Below are 22712 nucleotides of genomic sequence, written 5' to 3'. Positions count from 1 at the left end.
AGCTTATGAGTTAAATCCAATTTTCGTTGCAGTGATACCAGATTTTTCACTTTGATTCATGCTGGATCAGGTTTAAGAGGAAACCTTTCCAGTATAATGAACCTATGTTTTTTTTTTCCGGTCCCTTGTCTCCTTCATGCCAAGAACTAAGGATTTATTTGGTATCCACAAAGCATCCTGAATACTTTCCATTGTTCCCCATTGATGGTCTGTTTACATGCTTATTAACTTGAAGTTCAACTGGAAAAAAAAAAAAATCAAACTCCAGCGTTGGCCTTCAGAAATGCCTCTAATTTGGTGTCTTTTCTTTCTAACATTGTTCTTTAATTAACAAAGAGGCATTTACAAATATTGGAGAGGGTGACAGGTGGATGGCTTTTATTAGCATTGATTTACTCCATCTCAGAAGTGGAGGGGACATTGTGAGTTTCCACCTGGCATTTTGCATTGGATTTATTAAACATTTATTGCCCACTTCCTGGATCCAAACTCCTGAACTGGGGTATTGATAGAGGACATGATAGCTCAGCAAAAGAGACGTGTCACACTGAAATATAAGCACATAATTAAGATGTCTTCTTGTTACTGAGCCCAAGTCCGTGTGCTCAGTGCACAGTGAGGCCGGACAATACCTACATGTCGGAGTTTGGAGCACAGGAAGGTTTATTGCAGGGACATGCAAGGAGAGGGCTGGCTCCAAAAACCCCAAACTCCCCAAATGGTTTCAACAAAGCCAAGGTGAGGGAGGGCCGTGGCTGGTTGTTGCAGACTTCTTGGTGTCAGAATCCTTTGTTCTTGTAGCTGTCGGGTAGGTCAGGTCAGGTCAGGATGTTCCTGTAAACCTCCAGCAAGACAAATGTTATTCTCTGTTTTGAACTTTTTTAATCTCTATATGAATGGTAAAGTGTTATACCCTGAAAAGTCAGAGCCTTGAGAATGGGCTATCCTGTCTATTTTGGGCTCTAGACAACATTCTTAAATCGAAGCAAAAGTAATAGAATACGAAGGTTTAAGTGAAAGAAACAGATCTAGCGTGGAGTCAGACTTATTCTTCCCTATTACATTCTTTCTACATGGTTCAAGGATAAAGCCGTTTTGGTTTTGTTTTCATCTATATCTGAATCATCTTAAGTATTCACTTCACATATGCAGTTAACCATGATCTATAAGCCAACACACCTGGTAGGCAAGTAAAAATAAATAAATCAGTTCCTGCCATCCCATGTGAGTCTAAAGGAAGCTTGACAAACAGTTGTGGGTTTTTGCCGTTGAAACTGACCATTTGGCAAGAGAAGAGAGCCACGCTGTCCTAAACCAGCCATAGGGGAAAAGTCCTCTAATGGAGATGGGGAGAAACAGAAGGCAGGGCTATAAGTCAGGCGAGTTAGGGATTATAACGATTGCTATTTTCCATTGTTCCTTGTTGCACACATGTATTGCATGCAGAGACTGAGATTTGCTGGGTTTCTAGGGAACGCTGTGTGGGGTTCCATGAAGGGAGGAACGTGACAGAGTTCCTTTTACAGACCAGACAGGCATCACCTGTCTGGGGAAAAAGTTTGAGCCCTGCTTTTCCCCCAGAAGTAGAAACCGATCTCCATACCCCGACACGGTGCAGCAGTAAACGTGAATTTAAATGAATTGAGGGTGGGCAGTAATTCCCAGTGCAGTAGGTTTATCCAAGTTGTCTCCCTTTTTATCAGAATCACACATATTCCAAGTTTGGTTGCTATTTTTGGGCCAGTACAGCACCTTCTAAGTATGGGCGTAGTGATTGTTTTTATAAAGATGAGTGAGATCCGGTGTGTTATTTGCACACTGTTTATCTGCAAATCTTGGGCAGGGTGCTTTGTATAAAGGACTGGATTATGGAAGGTGGAAGAGGAAGAGGAAGGGCCTCTGCTGTCCCAGAAAGAAGGAGACTAACATGGGTTCACCATCAAAGGGTGTCCACGCATGGTGTTAGGTAGCTGATACCTGCGCTGTGTCAGGCAGTTTTCTAAATCAAATAGCAAAACAGATGGCGAGCACTGCCCTCATGGAGCTTGCATTTTAGCAGTGGTGAGAGTCTTTTTCCTTCTGTTACTTGATCAATCAAGTTACTTGATTGCTAGTACACCCGGGAAGGTTCATGGCAGCATTCTTCAGAAGGAGATTAGAAAATAAATGGAAGGGAGGAAGAGAAGGAGGGAGGAAGGGTGGGAGGGAGGGATGGACGCCTAATCTGGCCTCTGTATCTCAACACCGAATTAAATCTTGGCGACAGAGTTTTGGGTGAAGTAGAAAAGAATAGCTTTATTGCTTTGCCCGGCAAAGGGGCCACAGCGGGATAATGCCCTCAAAATTGAGTGTCCCCACCTGGAGGGGTTAGTGAGGAGCTTTATAGTAATGGTTCAAAGAGGAGGGCGTGATCAGCTCGTGGACTTTCTTCTGATTGGTTGGTGGTGAGGTAAGTGGGAGTCGGCATCATCAACCTTCTGGTTCCAACCGGTCTGGGGTCTAGTGCTTGTGGGCAGCATACAGTTAACTTCTCCCACCTGGCAGGGGTTTCTGTATCTGCAAAACATCTCAAAGATATTGTTATATGTATCCCTTGAGGGGGAACCAGGACTCTGCCCCAAGGCTGCACTATTGTTTCTTGACTGCCCCTCCCTTGTCTTCCCAACCCCTCCCTTTCCTGATTAGCAACTGTTTGAACCTGCCTCTTGTAACTCATGGAAGGGGACACAGAAGGGCTTTTGTGCCCAGGAGCCCCACGGGGTCCTGCTTATTTTCTGGAGGAAGGAAGGGAGGGAGGAAGAAAAGAGGGAAAGAGAAAGGAACATTCATCCATCACGGTGACTAGCTAGAGACTTCCTAAAGAGACCCCTTGGCCAGCTCTAGACGGCAACAAGAAAGGGATAGCTGAGAAAACCATCCATCTGGGAGACTCACGTGCCTTCTCCATGAAGCCCCTGTTACAATGGAACCTCCTTATTTTACCTAAGGGTACTTGGCCTCCCAGGAAGTTGATGTGCAGTCCTTCCCTTGTTCCTTTAACAAAATAAGAATCCCTCTAATGGGCCCTGCTTGGAGCAGCCCAAAGAGCCTGGTATTAAGACCTGTAAATCCCTTATCCTGCATCGAGAAGGATATTTTCTCCCTGCAGCCAAGGGGGTACAAAGTGGCATCCTGGCTCTACCCTTCTAGCAGCTTGTGTTCCCCTCGCTCTACTGCTGAGCTTCTGTTTCATGTTCTATCTCAACATCTAAATCCTCCAAGAATTATTGTAAAACCTGCTTGTCGCTGAGAGGGATCTTGTCTGGCTTACTCCATGCCGTAGCCAGCGATAATGAATGGGTCAGCGTAATTACTGTGTTTCCTCACACAGGCAGCCAGCTGTTCTGCCAGATTGTGAACTTTTCATTTGCTTTATTTCAAAATCCAAGGTGTTCCTCTGAAAACTTAATATTTGAACTGTGGCAAGATAGCGCCGGAGTCAAAGGCACGCTTGCTCATTTTCTCCCCAGTCCTAAAGCCAACATCTCCTATCTCATGACTCCTGGGCTTTTACGATATTAGGACTTCCCTGCTTTTCCCATTGAGGTTGACACCTCTTTGCAATTTCAAGAACAGTAGTTGAAACACCAGCCAGGAAACATGGGTGGTGAGGGCTGGAAAGCTGAGAATTAAGTACTGCTGTATGATTTGTCTTGAACGACAATTTAAAAAAAGAAATAACCTGGATGGTCTTCTCAGACATAAATAGAAAGATAAAAATCATTCTGGCTTGATTCTACCACCCTAGCATTTACCAGCATCATCACAGAAGGATATGGTAGAATCCATGAAACCGGATAGCTGTTGGCCATTCAAGAACACACAGAGAATTCCAGATGATAGCTAGTCTGCCTTCACTTCCGGGTCAAGAGTTATATTCCACTCCATGCAATTCCATGAATATAGAATTGGGAATGGCTCCTGTGGGAAATCCCACTTCCTTCTTCTCCCCGCCCCTTGCCACCCACATGCAGCTGCAAACCTACTCTATCCAAGGACTCTGGGAGTAATGGGAATTGATGGGGTGAAGGGCTTCTACTCTGTATTTCTTTCCTTTTTTTTTAATTGAAGTATAGCTGATTTACAGTGTTGCATTAATTTCTGCTGTACAACAAAGTTATTCAGTTATATATATTATATATATATATATATATATATATCAATACATTATTTTTTTAGTATTCTTTTCCATTATGGTTTATCATAGGATAGTGCATGTAGTTCCCTGTGCTATACAGTAGGCCCTTGTTGTTTATCCATTCTATATATAGAAGCTCGCATCTGCTAACCCCTACCTCCCACTCCATCCCTGCCCCAGCCCCCTCCCCCTTGGCAACCACCAGTGTGTTCTCTGGGTGGAGGGCTTCTACTCTTGAATGTGATAGCGGGGAGGGGAAAAGCCCTTCTCAGCCATTTGGGTGCAGGCAAGTTTAACATAATATGAAATACAACACCCTGTGAGAGGCTAGGTATTCAGCAAAATAGAGATCCCGGCAGAGGGAAGCTTGGATATGCTGAGTTAACTTGGGGAAAGAGCTTCCTTGGCTGTGAGGCCTCTGTGAGCCTTTATGGTCCTATGATGCCAAGAGAAGCTGTGTCCTTCCCAGCCTTGCCTGTTGTTACCACCACTGTCTGAAATCCCAGGGGAAATGGAGCAGGGGAGGCAGGGCTGTAGATGGGGAGGAGAGCCATCCCACCCTGGTTCGTATCACCTGTCTCCCTCTCTCTTGAAATCCTCAAAGCTCCTGTTAGTTAAGCAGGATGAGGGGAGAGAATGGAACAGGGAGAGAAAGTTCCCTGGATAGTCTGTCAATCATTTGGCTGGACCACAGCCCACGGTTCATTCACTTGTTCATGCATGTAAGTCATCTAGAATCTACTGTGTCCAATATCTAGAACCTACTGGGGACAAAATCAGGGGGCTTCTGCTGACGTGGGGGAGGCACAGGGAGTTGCAAAGATGAATGGGATATGGTGGGAGGCGTCAAGGAGCTGGCAGATGAATAGAAGAGGTAAAGGTAATAAATGACTGACTTCCCTCAATACCTGTGAGAGGTTGGGTATTCTGCAAACTAGAGTTCCTGGAAAAATGAAGTTTGGGGGTTCTGGGTTAATGGTGTTAATGCACTCCCCTTACCTTAGGACTTTCTGAGCCTTTAATATAGAGGTCCTGGGACAGTATTTTCCTAAAAAAGCATCCCCTCCACAGGATTCAGTGTGGGCAACAGTGCCTGCTGCTAAGTGGGATGGGACAGGCATGACCAGCATGGTGAGAGCGGTGAGATTCAGTGACAGAAAGAGCAGGAAGGCAGAGGTGGTGTTCTGAAGGCTTCAGGGGCCCTGATGCGTGAGGATTTGCAGACATCCTAGGAGGAATGACACCCCAGGCAGAGGAAGCCATAAGAATTATCAGGGATCTCAAGCATCAGGCTTACTTTCCCTGCTGACTCCTCACCAAGTCATTCTGCTCAGAGAATTTTCCCCCAGGGAAGAAAACCCTGCCCAAACCCTTTCCTTCAGAGTCGAATTCCCACACTTCTCTGCAATTATGTTTGTGGTAGAAATGGTTTTATAAGCTGTATAAATGGTTAGGGGGCTGATGGGACCTTAGTAATAATTTATTTCTTGGAGCCTGAGAGGTCCATACACTTAGGATGTGTACACTTGTCTGTAGGAACGCAGTATTTCAATTTGAAATTTTTAACAAGCAATATAGGTACATAAAGGAAAATAAGGAAAAAAAATTAAAATGGGTTGGGGAAAAGCTATGAATAGACAACTAACATTTACTTATGAAGTTTAGCCCCAGAGATAACTACAAACACACTGAAATATGTATGTATATGAATTTGTATATATAACTGTATAAATATGCACACATATATAAATATGCACATTTACATATTCACATACACATATGCATGCGTACATGTGTATACACACAAACATCCAGGTATATTGTATATACACATATATACATATATTCACTTCCATGCACACATGCTTATACAGATATATGTGTACATATCCACATATGCATAGTGTGTGCTCATCCACATGTATGTTACACTATGCATATGTGCATATGTATGCATGTGGATAGATGGGTGATAGGTAGACAGATCTGAGAACGCACTGCACACACATCTTGCAATCTGTTGCAATACCTTTTTAAAAATTTAAGTTTGTGCAGTGAGCTTTTCCCCCGTTATTAAGAATGCTTTGTGAAGGTCTGTCCTTGACCTTGGGCACAGGGACCACGGGCTGAACTAGCCCATCCTCTCTGGAATCAGGCCTTGGTCTCCTCCCTCTTGCCCGCCTTTGGAAGCCTGACTCTGGGAAGGAAGGGGGGCAGGTGTCCAGCCTTGGCCTGCGGGGAGAAGGGTCCTGAGTCGGGGGGGGGGGCGGGTGGCGGGTGGTTCCCTCAAAGGCAGGAGTGCCTCTGAAAGCTCTGCTGTCTCCTGTCGCCCGCAGTGCCCGGCTTCCCGTATCCAGCCGCCACCGCCGCGGCCGCCTACCGAGGGGCGCACCTGCGAGGCCGCGGCCGCACCGTGTACAACACCTTCCGGGCCGCGGCGCCCCCGCCCCCGATCCCGGCCTACGGCGGGTAAGTGGGGCAGCCCCCCGACCCCGGGCGGGCCTCCCGCACCAGCACCCCTTGCGTGCGATCTAGCGCATGCCGGCCTTGACCGCCCCCCCGGAACCGCCCGGCATGCAGCCCGCGCGCTTGCTGTGCAGCACCTTGCAAAGAGTCTTGAAAAATGAGTGTAATTCGTCTTGTCATGGTTGGTGCCTTTAAGCATTCTACATGTCACATTTTGTTATGTAAATTCCCTTTGAGACTGAATGCTGGAGAACAGAGAAATGGTTACAGCCCAAGAAGTCTTTCTGATGATTGCAAACATCTGGTGATTAAGGAGGTTGGATCACATTTGCCCTTTGAATCCCTCGGTGGAGGGACAGGAGAGTTTCAAACGTACAATTAACTGGGGCGGTCTTGCCCCCCTCCCCAAAGACATCTTGTGTTTCAAGGTGAATGAACCTTTGGCCCAGAAGAGAAAATTAGGTGTCGAGTCTAACGCAAACTCTTGAAGTTCAAAGAAATTGGAAGTGACTCATTTAGTTGGATTTTCCAAAATGGCCTTTGCCTTCCTTTTTCCCTCTCTGAGGACAATGCAGATTGATTTGTTCCCCAAGGCCCATTTGGTCTTTCTGTACGTGGACTTTGCTATTGCCAAGTGAATATCAAGGAATGGTGGTGAATGCTGAAGAAAAAAAAATTGGTACTGGTGTAATGGGCTGCTTTCTTGAAGTGCTACCCTTTCTGCCTCGCTGTTAGGGATCCTCCTAGAACATTCTGGCCCCCTGGAGTCGGAGAGAGGGAAGTCTCTAAGGCAGTGGTCCTCATGGGACATTGGGAATGTCTGGAGACATTTTTGTTTGTTGTGATAGCATCTACTGGGTAGAGGCCAGGGTTGCTGCTAAAAATCCTACAATGCACAGGACAGGACGGCCTCCCGCCACACCCCCCAACACAAAGAGTTACGGGGCCCAAATGCCAATAGTACCGCTCAAAGGAAAACTCCGCTATACCCAGCACAGTCTGGCCAGGAGACTGGCTTTCTGGTCTCTAGAAAGAATCTGGCTATATTCAGGACTGTGTGAAAGGGTTAAATGCATTTGCTATAGCTCTGTGGCTTATCCATCTTTTAGAAAACCTGAATAAGCCTAGATCACCTCTATTCTGATGACAAAGGGAAACACTCTTTGTTCATTATTTATTCATATCTCACGCATTCCCAAGTAGAGCATTTGAAGTGTTTTAAAAACAAATGCAATGAAACAAAGTTAAGAATATTAAGAAGTGAAATTTGATGAAATCATCAGGAAGGGAAAATAAAAACAGAGAAATAAGACAATGTCCATCATTTCTTGTATTGTCATTAGAGTTGGATTAATTCTGAGCTTCTTAGTGCAATTCTGAGCTTCTACTGCAAAAAAGTTTCTAAAAATTTTTTTTTATTTTTTACTTTTTTACCGAAAAGGTGGAGGGTAATAACGAACCAAGGATGAATCGGCCTTAAATTCTCCCAACCCTCCAAAACAATGCGTCTGCAGGGCCTAAGCCTTATATATCTGACCGTGTACTGTAGGAATCATTGATAGTATGACCATTATCTCCAGCCCACAGTGTCGAGCGCATTTTTAGATTCAAAACGGCAGAAACAAAGATTTGTTGTTCCCAAGGTCACATCATGAGTTATGAAGAAAAAATAAGTTACCCTTTAGGCTCATGAAAGCAAGATTCATAAGCCGTAAATGCAACATTGCATGTTTATATCACATTAGTTTGTCTGAAAATCATTATCTTACCTTAGTAGGTGGTAATTGTCGCTTTTTGGTCTATGTACCCTCAGTATATCACTACTATATTGAACAGAAAAAAATAAAATTGTATGGCTTATCCTCATGTGAACAATTTATAAAAATCTCAGAGTAACGCACCTGCTGTAAAACTGAAATTGGCTAACTTATAATGAACTTGCTCATTGCTGGCAATAACCAGGTATAACTAATGCCGTGTTCGCCAGGGAGAGAACCAGGCGTCTCCAAGCGGTGAAGCACGTTGTTGGTGACTGCTTTGGACATGATTTCATTTTAATATTCCAGTGATCTTCCTAATCATTTTGGTTATAATGGTGAATTGTGCCTCTTCACTGGCAATATTATGGTTGGAATTCTGAAACCACACCTAGTAGGAAGAGAAAATTCTCAAGACGGGCAGAGTAGGAAATTCAGAAGGGCTAAGGGTGTGTGTATCCATGTCTGCATGTTCTATAAGAGCAGATTGAAAAGGAGGAAATTCAGCTAGTTGCCTGGGTGTTTTGCTGGATTACAAACTGCCTGGAGTGCTTTGAAACCAAATGAAAAAGTGTGAACTCAGCATCTTCAGTGAAGGTTCCTTTCCCTTCATTGGCTTAGGCTGAAGGAGTCCATGGGGGGAGGGGCAGCCCATCTTGGAAAGGAAAAGAGCTGAGCAGGACACAGCGCAGACATTGGCTGGAGTAGAGCGTGCCCTGATCTATGTTGAGTGGAAGCAAGTAGCAGAGAGGTTGGAAACCCATTTCTGTTTCCAGGATGACATTATCAGGATTCAGGTGGTCCCGGGAATAGTGTGCATTTCCTGTAGCTGTTTGTCTTCAGAGTCCTTTAGTTTCCTGATTTCTAGATTTGACTGTCTTTCCTCCAGTCCAGTTCAGCTTAATTGCTTCTCTCAGCTCGATGCACTGTCTTACGCTAAGGATGCTGAGGCAAATGGCGCCTTTGGAGGAGTTTCTTACAGTCAGGCACAGGGAACACCATAGATGCTAACGATTTCAACAAATGTGATACGTGATAAGATAGGGTGTTGAGTGGGCACCAGCTTGGGTTCCAGAAAGCTTCCAGAGAGAGAAGAAATCCAATCATTACCATTGTAAATCAATTATACTTCAGTTAAAAAAATTTTTTTTTAATTTAAAAAGTTTAAAACCAAAAAAGAAAACGAAAGAAAGAAAATCCAGGAAAAATCCAATCATTTCCTAAATTGCCACGTTAAGCTCTCATTCTGCGATGCTCCCTCATACTCAGGGTCCCCATCTTTTCATAAGCCATCACCTAAGAAACTGCATTTATTAAGGAAGAATCTATTTTTCCCATTGTCACCAATTGAAGACATATCTGTCATCCTAAACCTCTGTTTTCCATGAAGTATCCAATATGAATACACTGTTACTAAAATCACAACGAAGAATGTGTCATTTATCCTATGTCCATGTATACCTTCCTTTTTTTTTTTTTTTTCCTGAAAGATTGAAAAAAGTCCACAGAACCTCCAAGGCCACCTTTGTGAAGCCTTGAGTGACCCTTGGAAGTATCCCACATCAAGATAGTCACCCAGGAGGATTCACTAAGGATGCCCTTACATTTCCTTTTACTGATTTGGTTTTTCCCTCCACGTCCTGATATTTTCTGAAATTCCTCCCAGCAAGTAAAGAATGTAGGTTATGAAGAGCCCTATCTCCTCCTTCTCACATAGCTAAATAGAAAGTTATTGGGACATTAATTCATGATCACTCCTGGTGGCGGGAGGAAGGCTCTGCTTGGACCAGGGATCACAGGAATGAGAGGAAAGCCCTAGACTGGGCCAACCAGCCCCTTAGTGATTGCCAGCACTAACTGAGTGAGAATGGGCGATGAGTCAGAAAGCTAATGTCTACACAGTCTATAAGATTGTTACAACCCTATAAAGACACAGACTGTGGGGCAGATGAGATTGGCCCCTGCTCTTCTATCTCATACTGCCCTGGGTAGCTGACTTAATCTCTGCAGCCGCAGTTGCCTTAGCAGGTGAGTGAAGACTACACCTGCCTCCGTAGGGTTGATAGAGGATGAAACAGGGAGATGCAGGTAAGGTTACAACTTAATCAGTTCCATCAAATGGCATGTGTTACGTGAACTGTAGCTACTGTTGTTGCTGTTGATGTGGTTATTGGCTTTTTATACTCTGCTCTTTCTCAAGGGTCCCCTTTGGCTTATGTTGAGCACCCATATCTTTCCTTCCATGAGTCGTGTACCCATTGGCTGGGGGACTCCTACAGTTCACAGACCTCCATTCCCCATAAGCCACAGAGATGCCTTTGGACAGAGGCACTTCAGTGGTTTATGGAATCTGTAGATCGGAAATAAAATATTAACTAGTGAACAGTCTCAGGGAGAGCTAAATGGACCAAGTCGTCCATATTTCTCCTTGCATTTGCTCCTGGAGTCTGTTTAGATAAACGGCTACCATGTCCAGTGTGTCTTCCTAGGACTCATATTTGGGAGAAATTACCCATTGGGTAGTTGTCATCTAAGGGAGCTGGCAGGCTGATGATGTGTGGATGAAGATGGAAGGTAGAAGCGTCAGAGACACATACACCAGACTCAGTACAACATCGGATGTTACAGGGCAGCAGCTAAACCTCAGTTCTCTCCCCACAAAACCCTATGAGATTGGCCTCACCAAGTTCTTGTTCTTAATTAGTTAATTAATTCATTAACAGCACCTTATCAAGTGCCTACTATGTACCAATCATATTGTATGGGGCTAGGGATATAGAGAACCATAGGAGATTTTTAAAATTATTATTATTATTCTAAGTTAAGCACCCAGCATTTGCTATAGGGTTTTTTTTTTAACATCTTTATTGAAGTATAATTGCCTTACAATAGTGTGTTAGCTTCTGCTTTATAACAAAGTGAATCAGTTATACATATACAATATGTTCCCATTTCTCTTCCCTCTTGCATCTCCCTCCCTCCCACCCTCCCCATCCCACCCCTCTAGGTGGTCACAAAGCACCGAGCTGATCTCCCTGTGCTATGCGGCTGCTTCCCACTAGTTATCTATTTTACATTTGGTAGTGTATATATGTCCATGACACTCTCTTACCCTGTCACATCTCATCCCACCCCCTCCCCATATCCTCAAGTCCATTCTCTAGTAGGTCTGTGTCTTTATTCCCGTCTTGCCACTAGGTTCTTCATGGCCTTTTTTTTTTTTTTTTCCCTTAGATTCCGTATATATGTGTTAGCATACTGTATTTGTTTTTCTCTTTCTGACTTACTTCCCTCTGTATGACAGACTCTAACTCCATCCACCTCATTACAAATACCTCCATTTCATTTCTTTTTATGGCTGAGTAATATTCCATTGTATATATGTGCCACATCTTCTTTATCCATTCATCTGTCGATGGACATTTAGGTTGCTTCCATGTCCTGGCTATTGTAAATAGAGCTGCAATGAACATTTTGGTACATGACTCTTTTTGACCTATGGTTTTCTCAGGGTATATGCCCAGTAGTGGGATTGCTGGGTCGTATGGTAGTTCTATTTGTAGTTTTTTAAGGAACCTCCATACTGTTCTGCTATAGGGTTTTTATCTTGGCTCTCTGGATATTTTTGAGCAAGACATTCTGTACTTTCTCAAGTCATTAATTATGTCACATGTATGTACATCTTCTCAGAGTTACCATGAGAAGTATTTTGAGGTGAATACGCTACTCTAAGTACAAGAAAGATATGGTGGTATCCCAGGAAAAAACTTCTTACAGTTGGTCAGTTCAAGAATGAAGCCCATACACAGAGCCTTTGGGAGTGCTTTCAGGTTAGGTCCTGAAGAAGCCTTTAGAACAGTGTGTGCAAACCTTTTCTTCTGTAAATCAACCATGATTTTTGGTTTTAATTTATAAATGTCTTATCCTCAGATTGTATTATCTGATGCTTGGGAAGTTTCTCGATGAACATAAACATTAGGTCATCATCACCTAGCCCCAGAATACTTTCCAGAATTCTCTTTAGCTGTTTGGGTTTTTGGTTTTGCCGTGAATTCTTGTTTAAATTCTCAGCCAGTTTTAAAATGTAACCTCTTACATTAAAAAAAAAAAGCCTCTTAATTGAGTGCATTTAAAGACAACACTCTAAGTCAGTGGTTCTTAAATTTAGGGGGAGAAAGTGGGATGTCACAGATACCTTTGATAATCTAATTAAAATACGTATTTTCCCCAGGAAAATGTCAGTGTACATACACTGCACAATTCTATACAAATGCCAGTGAGTTTATGGACCCACCTGATATCCATTCAAAAACAACTAGATTTGAATGCATTAAAAATATTATTTTCCACTTGGAATGGGCAGTAAGATAAAGCAGCTTTAAATAACCTTTCCTTCAAGAATGTATTTGTGGTTGGGATATATTATGTTACACAAACAGATTGTATAGTTTGGGCATCGCATGATTTCTTTCTTTCCTTTTTTTATAAAGTAAACTAATTTGCTATAGTGCAATCATTCCCTGCTTGCATTCATTCAGATATTTAACTCCTGTTATTACCTTTCTAAGAAAATGAGATGTGCATTTGCATTACGCTCTTGCAAAAGCATATTGCAGTTCCGAAGATATTACAATTACCTTTGCATGGCTAGACAGACCGCCTCTGCATTAAAATAAGGCTGCACCTGTTCAATGCATGATGGCAACTCTCTTCTCTTGTACTGGGATGTGGCTAATTTATCGATAGCTACGCATTAGACATCACCCCCTGCCCTCCTTTCCCTTCACATATGCACCTGTTTAGTGGGGTTTTAAGAAAATGTTTGGATCCACTCTTGAAAACCAGCATGGGACTTTCTAAGAGCTTGCCTATAACCAGCTCCTATTTAGAATAGGACCTAGGAAGCTGACCTTCGGGGTTGTCTCAAATGTAAAGTAAAACGACACGTGGAGTTTGGTGCTCCATAGGGCAATAAGCCTATTAGTCCCAGGGCCGGCAGCGTCAGCATCCCCTGTTACTTGTTAAAAATGCAAATTCTTAGACCCAACCTCCCCACCCCGCCATCCAGATCTATTGATTCAGAACCTCTGGGCAGGGCATGGGGCCCGGCCATCTGTGTTTTAACAGGCCCTCGAGGTGGTCCTGATGCCTGCTGAAGTTTGACCACTGCTGCCTGCCATGGCAATTAAAAATTTGGGCTGTGAAGCCAATACAACCTGGGCTAGAATCCCAGCTTCTTCGTCAGTACCTAGCTCTCTCCGTTTCACTCTCTTGATGTCCAAAGAGGCTATAATAACATTATCCGTCTCATAGGGGTATTTTGAGGATTAGGTGGGATAATGATAATTAGGTCAGACTAGGGATGGACACAGAGGAATCGCTCTCTAGGTGTGAGGGCTTGTGGAGATCATATTTGTGCTATGACTTAGGAAAAAAACACACAGTATTGTGATGAAACTCGCAGCCCATCAAGTGGCTTCGTTTCATGCGGCCAGTGATGGCTGTTATCGGTTCCTAGTTTTTTGGAGTCATTGTGAAGGTAGATCCCTCACCCTTTGGTTCGTTTCTCTCCAAACTGTGCAGGTGTTGCCCGTAGTGAAAACCAGCAGTCCCTACCCTGGGCGGTTTGTAAGAGCAGCTAGAATTCTCCACTTCCTTTCTTAGGGAAGCCACCACAGTTGGCTGGGCCTCTGAACGCCCCCAAACTAGAAATTATGCCCTGGACCCTCTAGACATCGGACCTTGCATCGGCTGTTCCCTTTGCCTGGCTTGCTTTTCCTCCCTAGTTCCTCTTGAACTAGCTCAGGCGCTGGGGTTTCTGGGCCATTCGCTGGGGTTCCCTCGCCTCTGATGCCAGCCCTCCTCCTTCCGTTACCAGGTCAGAGCGCCATCGTTCCCCTCCCCCGCAGCGGCTCTCGTGGCTGCCACCCTACATCAGTGTACCTGGCTTTGTGCCTCCCTGTGAGCTCCCTGAGGGCAGCCTTGGCTGGTGGACTTGCCCTGAGCCTCAGCACCGTGGCTGGAGTGTAGTAAGCCTTTCAACAGCAGAGGAATAGGGCTCATCAGTCAGTTTGTTTGCGTCTGTTCAAATGAGATGCCACATTACACGTTCCCTTTGGTCTGTCCTGTAAACGTGGGATGTCAGAGTCCTTGAGTAATTTTCCGTGGTCCGTGGTGGAGGGCAGAGCGCGACAGCCAGGTCACCCGGCTGAACAAGCCTAAGGCAAACATCGGGGCCTGTTCCTGACTCACTTCTGGGAGCTGTTGGTACCAAGAGGCTTGCCGTGGAGGCACGCAGCTGGCCACAGTGCACAAGAGCTTGTCCTGATGAAAGAAGGGGCCCTTTTCTCAGCCAGAGCGCTGCCTCAGCCACTCCTGGTCCTGTGCCCCATGGAACAGCCCCCAATGTCTGCTCCATGATTCACAGAAGAGCAGACACAAATGGGGTCCCCCTCTACAAATATTTAGAGAAAGGCATCCCTTCCCATGTTTGAATGTGTATTCATGTTCAGTTAAATATTAATATATTGTTCACATGTGCATCACATTCTGTCTAGCCTCTTGCACTGGTATCCTAAGTCCGGGTCCAGGTTTTGGGGGTTTTATTGTTTGTTTGTTTGTTTTTGGCCTCACCGCGTGGCTTGTGGGATCTTAGTTCCCCGACCAGGGATCGAACCCATGCCCCCTGCAATGGAAGCTCAGAGTCCTAACCACTGGACCGCCAGGGAAGTCCCAGGGTCCAGTTTTCGAATCTTACCCCCTCCCCCATTGACAACAGCCATTGATGCTGAATAGCCAGATGAAGATTCTACCTAGAATTGCTCTGTGTCACCTTCTGTCACCTACTAATGGCCAACCCCCCCTTTAAACTATGGGCAGTATTCACTCAATAGATATTTACTTACACCTTCAGTGTGAAAAGCAATGTGTTGGCCATCAAGTGTGATAGAATGTCGAGTAAGCTATTGCATGCAACTTTCAGGGCGAAATGAGCTGCCTACACAAATGCCTTTAATATTTGACCAATATTTAAAATAGTTGGACCAAGTGAGGATTCGAGGACCGGAAAACGTGATGCTGGTGTTCACAGGAAGGAGGAAGAACTCCGCTTGGGGTGGGCACTGGATAAAGCTCATAGCGATGTGATATTTAATTAGAACTATGTTGGCAACTAGCTTGCTCATCGCTTTGCACACATCACCTAGCTCAGTCCTCCCTTGACGTGGGCACTTACCTCCTTCCCCATGTCACAGATGAAGAAGTGAAGCTCAGATAGCTTAGGTCATTAGTCCCAGGGCACATAGCTGCTGACTGCTGAGGCTGTGACCCAGATGCCCGTGTGTTTCCTCTCTAACTCAGCTCTTGAATGGTGCTCTGCTTTTGGATGAGGTTATCAGGAGATAAGGCTTCCCTGGCATAAGGACCAGCACTTGCAAGGGCGTGATGTCATGGAGGAATGGACAGCACTGATCTGATCGGCCTGAATGATCAGCTATGGGCCCAGTCTTGTTGGCAGAGGCCAGCCCTGCCTTCCGACCCCCAACAGGCAGTATCTTTTTATGTTGGAAATGTTGAAAGAGAAATCAAAGCCTAGCTCAGGATGCCACTTACCTCGGTATCTCGGATTAGGGTTTGACGCTGCTTGACAAGTGCTCTTGTGAACCGGAGCCCCTTTTCGATCCAAGTAAAAACAGCTGAAAGCGATTCCTACTGACCTCCTTAGCAAGTGAAATCCCTGCCCCATTTTTAAAGATGATGGTACTTGGGGTTTAACCAGTCAACTCTGGAAAGCTCTGAGAGGCACACTGCAGTGTTCTCCAGCAAACCAGTGTCACTGCCGTGTGCGTGTGTGCATGTGTGTGTTGTCACGTGTCTCCCCTTGGCTCTCGATATGCTTGGCTTACCTGCGGGTCCACTCTGCTCCTGAAACCTGCTGGAATCCTTCGGTAATCAAAGTCCTGCTTCTGTTAGGACTGCAGCTCCATTCGACAGTGGGGCGCAGTGGAGAATTTGCGGTGGGGCGCATTTGACAGAATCATAAATCATCTGTAAACTCCATGGGAGGAGATCAGGGAAGGTTATTAATAACAACTGCTGTCCTTTGGAAACCTGCCTTAGAAACCCGCATTTTTGTACTTGAGATGTCCTGGGATCTTCACAAAGGCCCGTGAGGTGCGCAGGCCACATGGGATCCTCATTAAACCCGTTTTAATGCTTAGGAATTTTAAGTCGGTTTCCTAGGATCACAGAGCTGTGAGCTTCTTTTCCTGGATATTTCACTCGAGGTAAACCAAAAAACTTCTGGAAAAGTCCAAGATCTTTTATTTACCCCATCCTGTGAAGTCCCTTCTCTCTGAGATGACTAAATGGATAGCAGTCAGAGAGCTGCTGTGAGGTCAGGCTTGTTCAATCATTATGTGGGGTTCTGCTTAGTCTGGCTATAATTTATGCGAATATACACACAGACATAGGCATGTACACACATATGACTCATGAGCCCGCATACACACAGATGTGCAGACACATACTACTACACACATCATATGCACAATATCTACATTCATATACACATGCACACACATGCACTTATACACATGTACATGGTATACACATGCACACACGTATGCATTTACATGTTCAAAGTAACACACACATTCATATGCATATATACGCACGAAGCACACCCATATACAAAAGCACACATATATTCTTGCACACACATCTACACACCTGTTCACACACCCGTATTATCAGAGATATTCTCCTACATGTACCATAAAAGAGGGGCACATGGAATTACCACATAGAATACTAGAGTGTGAAAGAATATAGAAGAAAATTTCTGAAATCGTTTGCATTCTGCAATGCCCCTGAGGTCATTCAGCTATAACCCGTATTGAAAATGTGACATCCATACCCCTGCTCTTACCAATCATATATTTTAAGCAGATGATTTTTTTCCGGGGGGACCTAGATGGTTTGGCTGAACGCAAACCCCGATCCTCATATCTGCGTGGGTCTCTTAAAATAAACGTGAATCCGCTTTGCATTTCTGCACCCCTCCGGAAAGATTGGAAAGTCTGGTACCCAGCACGCCACCATGTCCTGATTCTGGGCCGAACACCGAACCCCAGCCTAATTTTCTCAGTCTGATGGACTGCCATTGTCTCCAACCTCCTTAACCAATCTGAAAATGATCCTCAGTTCCTGTGTTTTGGATCTTGTGACCAGACTAACTTCGCCAGTGCAGGGGTTGGTGTGTCTGCATGGGGAAATGCACTAATATGAATGTTTTTCTTTGTGTGTGCACCCTTGCAGTGTTGTTTACCAGGATGGATTTTATGGTGCAGACATTTATGTAAGTATTCATTAACGTGCATGCCATCCTTGTTTCCTCCCGAGTCATTCTTTTTACAAGTTTGCTGCAAATTTCTCTACTGGGTGCCGCCCATTTCCTCTTCCTGTGAGAAAGAGTCCAAAGGCGTGGAGGACTGAAGGCCTGCTCATGATAGCCGTCGTGCTGTTGAGTGAGTGGAATTAACTCCCTGATTAACTTCAGAATAAATGCAAAACACCTTCCCAAAAAAGATGACATTTTTCCCATGTCAAATGAAAGACCCTCCTTCAAAAAGAAATCCTCTCTGAAGTTCTCAGTATGGTCTGTGAGTTTTCAATATAATATGTAGGATGACAGCTGTAGTTACCAGCTGTAGAGGGTGAAAAGATATTTTCATGGCTGATGTTTTGGATGTTTTCTTGTAAACATATTTAATTGTTGATCACTACAGCCCTAGAAAGATATTTCTTCCCCCAAACCCCGTTTCTCTCTCTCTCTCCCCCATGGATGATTTTAGCAAGAAATATCTCCTAACAAAATACAGACCAACTTGAGCATTCAACTCTTATTTTTTTTCAACTCTTTATTCCCTCCATTTCCCCAAAACAGTTACCTGATTTAGAATCATTTGTCCAATTTAGAATCGTTTGTTTAATGGTACCACTTTATTAAGCTTTTCACTTTTAGGGAAGAGGAGGATGTGTCTCATTATGGGGCCATAATTAAATTTACCAAACTTGATCTAGAGGTAGTTACTCACCCATGGTATGATATTAGCAGCAATGTTTTGAAAATGACTTGGAATAAACACAATTTAAAAGAAATGGGTGGGGTTGGAGGGTATTTTCTAAATCATACCATTATTTTTATTACGAGGGACCTCAAATAAATTCAGTGGAATGATATTTGTTGTTTTATAGATTAGATAACAAAGAAAAATGTAACCATATTTCTGATCAAATTGAGGCAATTTACTAGAAAATAGGAAAGAAACTAGTTATTTAATTTCCTTCCTTTCGAATTTCAAATAATTACAATTTTGAGGCAGAGTATTAATCTCCATCAATGATGAACTTGGGTTTTATTATGATTGCATCAAGTACATTTATTATTATCTGTGGGCTAGGTTTTTTTTTTCCCCTCTTAATGAAATGAAAGAGCAACCTACATGTTCCTTATTCACCCAGGGAACAACCTATTTGCTTCTTGTGTATGTAGCTCCGTCCACTCCTTCTCAAGTCCTCTGTTTCCGAACTTTGAGTTTATATCATTTTAAATAGAGAAGCAGGCAGGGGCTAAACAGGCTGGACCTCTTCCACATCCTCAGATAACCCATGAACCCAAACATCAGTCTATATACCCTTCCCCTAGGGTAGCCTCTGGATAGAGGATGCAAATGGAGGGAGTTAGGACTTAGTTTAGGACATTTTTTTTTTTTTAATTTGGGAAACGGAGGAGAGTAGAGAAGGGATGGAGAAATTAGAAAAAAAGAAAATACACAGAAAGGAAAACTATCTTCATCAACACTCACCCAAGGGGGGGAAAAATGTGGACATTACTAAGCCTAGCTAAAATCAAACACATTACAGTTATTAGCTACCATTTATTGAGTGTTCCCTTCTCTGTAAAATGACAATAATTTATTGAATTGTTAGTAAAATGACAATGACTTAATTGAATTATTAATTTGTGCTGTCCTATGGGTAGGTCAAATTGGTGTCTTTTCCTTGCCTCATAGATTTTTGTATAACAGGAAGTAGAAGCTTCCTGAAGGTACAGGCAGTAGGAGCCCACAAATAAGGAAAAAGAATGGGCGAGAGTAACGGATAGAGAACGTCTGCATTGGTTGAAACCAATGAAAATCCGCGAGAACAAGGCAAGTAGAGAGACAAAGGGACTCAGAAGAGAGCATCCAGACTAAGGTGGAAAGAGAAATTCCATTCAGGGAGAAAAGCTCCAAAAAAGTCCCTTTGTGCTTTTGCTTCCTTTTGGGGTTTTTGCTTCCCACTGGGTGAGGTTTGGATGAACAGAGTTACGTCAATAACTTCAAGTCCTGAGTTTCCTGGTGTCAAGGCTTAGAAATCTGTCCCTTTTGCCCTTATCAAGCCACCCTACTAGCCAAAAACATTTATATATTTTTCCCACTGTTCATATTATCACGATAAGATTTTAAGGAGGCAGCTCCAAACAGGCAATTCGGTGACGGAAAAGCTAACTGAAATATGAAGTTTTAGCTTTGTTTACGCAGCACATTTCTGTCCTCTTTCCAGGAAGGTAGCTTTTGGAATACTTTGCTCTGTGTCCGATGGCAGTTTTGAAATCTTGCTGCATGGGTGGTGTATGTATGTGGGGGACAGTGATGAACTAGACTGCCCCATTAGGGCAACAAACCAAGGGCTCATAGACGGCCTTAAGTTGATTTAAGGCAAGAAAGAATATGAATATTTCCTGCACTCTAAAGCTTATGGTGCAGGATTCATCCTGGCCAGAAGTATATTATAATCTTGAATGTGCTATTTCAAGCTGCTACCCCTACCTCCTTTTAGATGCTGGTATGATCTGATGACTGGAAGTGTCCCCCGTGCTCCATTGTTTTTTAAAGAAATGATGATTAAACAGGTTCATAAAAAGGCACTCAAGGTTCTATTTTATTTAAAGGAAGTTTGTGGCTTGCTCGTTTGATCTCATTAAAAATAGTGCACTAGCACAGGGAGGTCAGCTCGATGCCTTGTGACAACCTAGAGGGGTGGGATAGGGAGGGTGGGAGGGAGACGCAAGGGGGGGTATGGGGATATATGTAAATGTATAGCTGATTCACTTTGTTGTACAGCAGAAACTAACACAACATTATAAAGCAGTTATACTCCAATAAAGGTGTTAAAAAAATAGTGCACAATAAATAGGTCTAGGGTCATCCTGAGAAGACCTGGGACATGTCTTAGACACACTGGTCCCCGCTAATAGGTCTAAACCAGTTATTTCTTTTTCATTTTATTGGGCAGAGTAATACGCTTCTGGCTTTGGTTACTTTTAAGGAAAGTAAGGGGAGGCTGCTCTCCAAATCTTCCTGCCCCGATCATCCTCAGCCTTGACAGTGGATCAGAGCAACCCAGCAACTATACCAGCATGGGTACCAGAACGACTGACCTTTTGTACATACCCTGCTTTCTCTAGCTCCTTCTCCTCTTTGTCGTCCAAGGTCCCCATCCCTCCCACCTGATGGTGGAGCCCTCTGGCATCTCCCAGTCCTGCCAAAGCACAGAGGATTTGGAAGACCCGCAAGATCCCTGTAACTAGCAATCCCCCTTACCTAGAATTAGCTCCTCTTAAACTTTTCAGGGAAGAGATGATTGAAGAGAGAGAGAGAGAGAGTGATAATCATGGACACCCTGGAAGTGCTGGAGGCAGTGGATTTGTAAGAAGATGCTGTGAGGTAGAAGCTAAGGTTCAAAACCAGGGACGCTCCTTTGGGCTGAGTGCAAAGAAGAATCATCTTACTCGGGAGCCCAGCCCTGCAGCGGAAATGCTGCGTGTCATGCTCAGGCCCAGTGCAGATGGCCACACGTCAGAGGACACAAGGGGTTTCTGAGTCAGCAAGGAGGGTCACAAAAGCCATCACCTGGGTCCCTTCTACCTGAGGACATACTACATACACACACACACACACACACACACACACACATACACACTTTTAGTATTTCGAAAGGTAGGAATTGAGCTTCCATCACTAGCCTATCAAACCTACAAATTCACTCATTGTTTAGTGGTACCATTTCCATAAATTCTTTTGAATTGAAAAGTGGGCCATGGCACAACATTGTAAATCAACTATACGTCAATTAAAAAAAGAAAAATGGGCCAAATTAATGAAAAAATGTATAAATAATAGGAGAGGCGATACATGGGTATGATCAACCATTTGAAAGTTGAAGGACCACGTCCCCGGGACCTGCAAAGCAATCCATTAGATTTAGGGGTGAAGCTAGAGATCTCATAAGGCCGCATCGATCAAGGAGCTGAAAATAAGGGTTGCTGAACAGAACTGAACCAAGACAAGTGTTTTCACCTGCTCAGGGAGATAGATAGCAAAGAATATGGCATTTGATCAAAAGATAACTATTGAAAATGGAGAGAAGGAAATGTTAATAGAGCTGTTAAAAAAGATCTGAGAAACTCCCAGTAGGAACAAGAGTAAGAGAGTAGAGTTCTGGGCACTGGGAAGAAGGGAAGAGAAAACGGGGGAGCAGGAGGGGAGAGAGAGCCAGAGAGTGAGAGGAAGAGTGAGAGAGACAGAGAGATGGTATAGAATAATGGTATCTTTTTTTTTTCTTCTTTTTTTTTTTTTTTAGGGCTGCGTTGGGTCTTCCTTGCAGGCTTTCTCTAGTTGCGGCAAGTGGGGATTCTCTTTGCTGTGGTGCGCGGGCTTCTCATTGCGGTGGCTTCTCTTGTTGCAGAGCGTGGGCTCTAGGCGTGTGGACTTCAGTAGTTGTGACATGCGGGCTCAGTAGTTGTGGCTCATGGGCTCTAGAGTGCAGGCTCAGTAGTTGTGGCACACGGGCTCAGTAGTTGTGGCTTGTGGATTCTAGAGTGCAGGCTCAGTAGTTGTGGCGCATGGGCTTAGTTGCTCCACGGCACGTGGGATCTTCCTGGACCAGGGCTCGAACCCGTGTCCCCTGCATTGGCAGGCGGATTCTTAACCACCGTGCCACCAGGGAAGTCCCGATGATACAGACTATAAATGTTAACCTCGCTCCCTTTTATTAGAAAAGCCCTAAGCTTTCTAACACTCAATGCAACTGAGAGGCTCCCTAGTGAATATGTCTGGATGAGATTCCAGTGCATTTCTGCATCATGCCTAAATCCCGTTATAACAAGGTTCTGGGTGACACCATGACTTAAATACAATTATTTCTGAATTCATGTCACTCTGCTGTCCATAGATCTTAAAAAGGTGTCCTCATTTCACTGATGTTTG

At 44.1% G+C, this 22712-nt stretch overlaps 1 protein-coding gene across 18 annotated transcripts in view; it reads left to right on the top strand.

Moving 5' to 3' along the window:
* RBFOX1 (RNA binding fox-1 homolog 1) overlaps window positions 1–22712 on the top strand; it is a 1515726-nt gene that overhangs the window by 1449245 nt on the left and 43769 nt on the right. For 9 of the 18 annotated variants that reach the window (XM_057529157.1, XM_057529151.1, XM_057529154.1 and 6 more), the window contains 2 exons: window positions 6514–6646; window positions 17719–17758. In XM_057529157.1, coding sequence (XP_057385140.1) covers window positions 6514–6646; window positions 17719–17758 — 173 coding nt within the window. The remainder of the gene's footprint in view (window positions 1–6513; window positions 6647–17718; window positions 17759–22712) is intronic. The other 9 variants (XM_057529156.1, XM_057529150.1, XM_057529161.1 and 6 more) reach the window with 1 other exon arrangement.

The sequence above is a fragment of the Balaenoptera acutorostrata genome, chromosome 15 (assembly GCF_949987535.1).
Source record: "Balaenoptera acutorostrata chromosome 15, mBalAcu1.1, whole genome shotgun sequence".
Lineage (NCBI taxonomy): Eukaryota > Metazoa > Chordata > Mammalia > Artiodactyla > Balaenopteridae > Balaenoptera > Balaenoptera acutorostrata.
The sequence above is the reverse complement of the archived record's forward strand: the minus strand, read 5'-3'. Positions and strand labels throughout refer to the sequence as shown.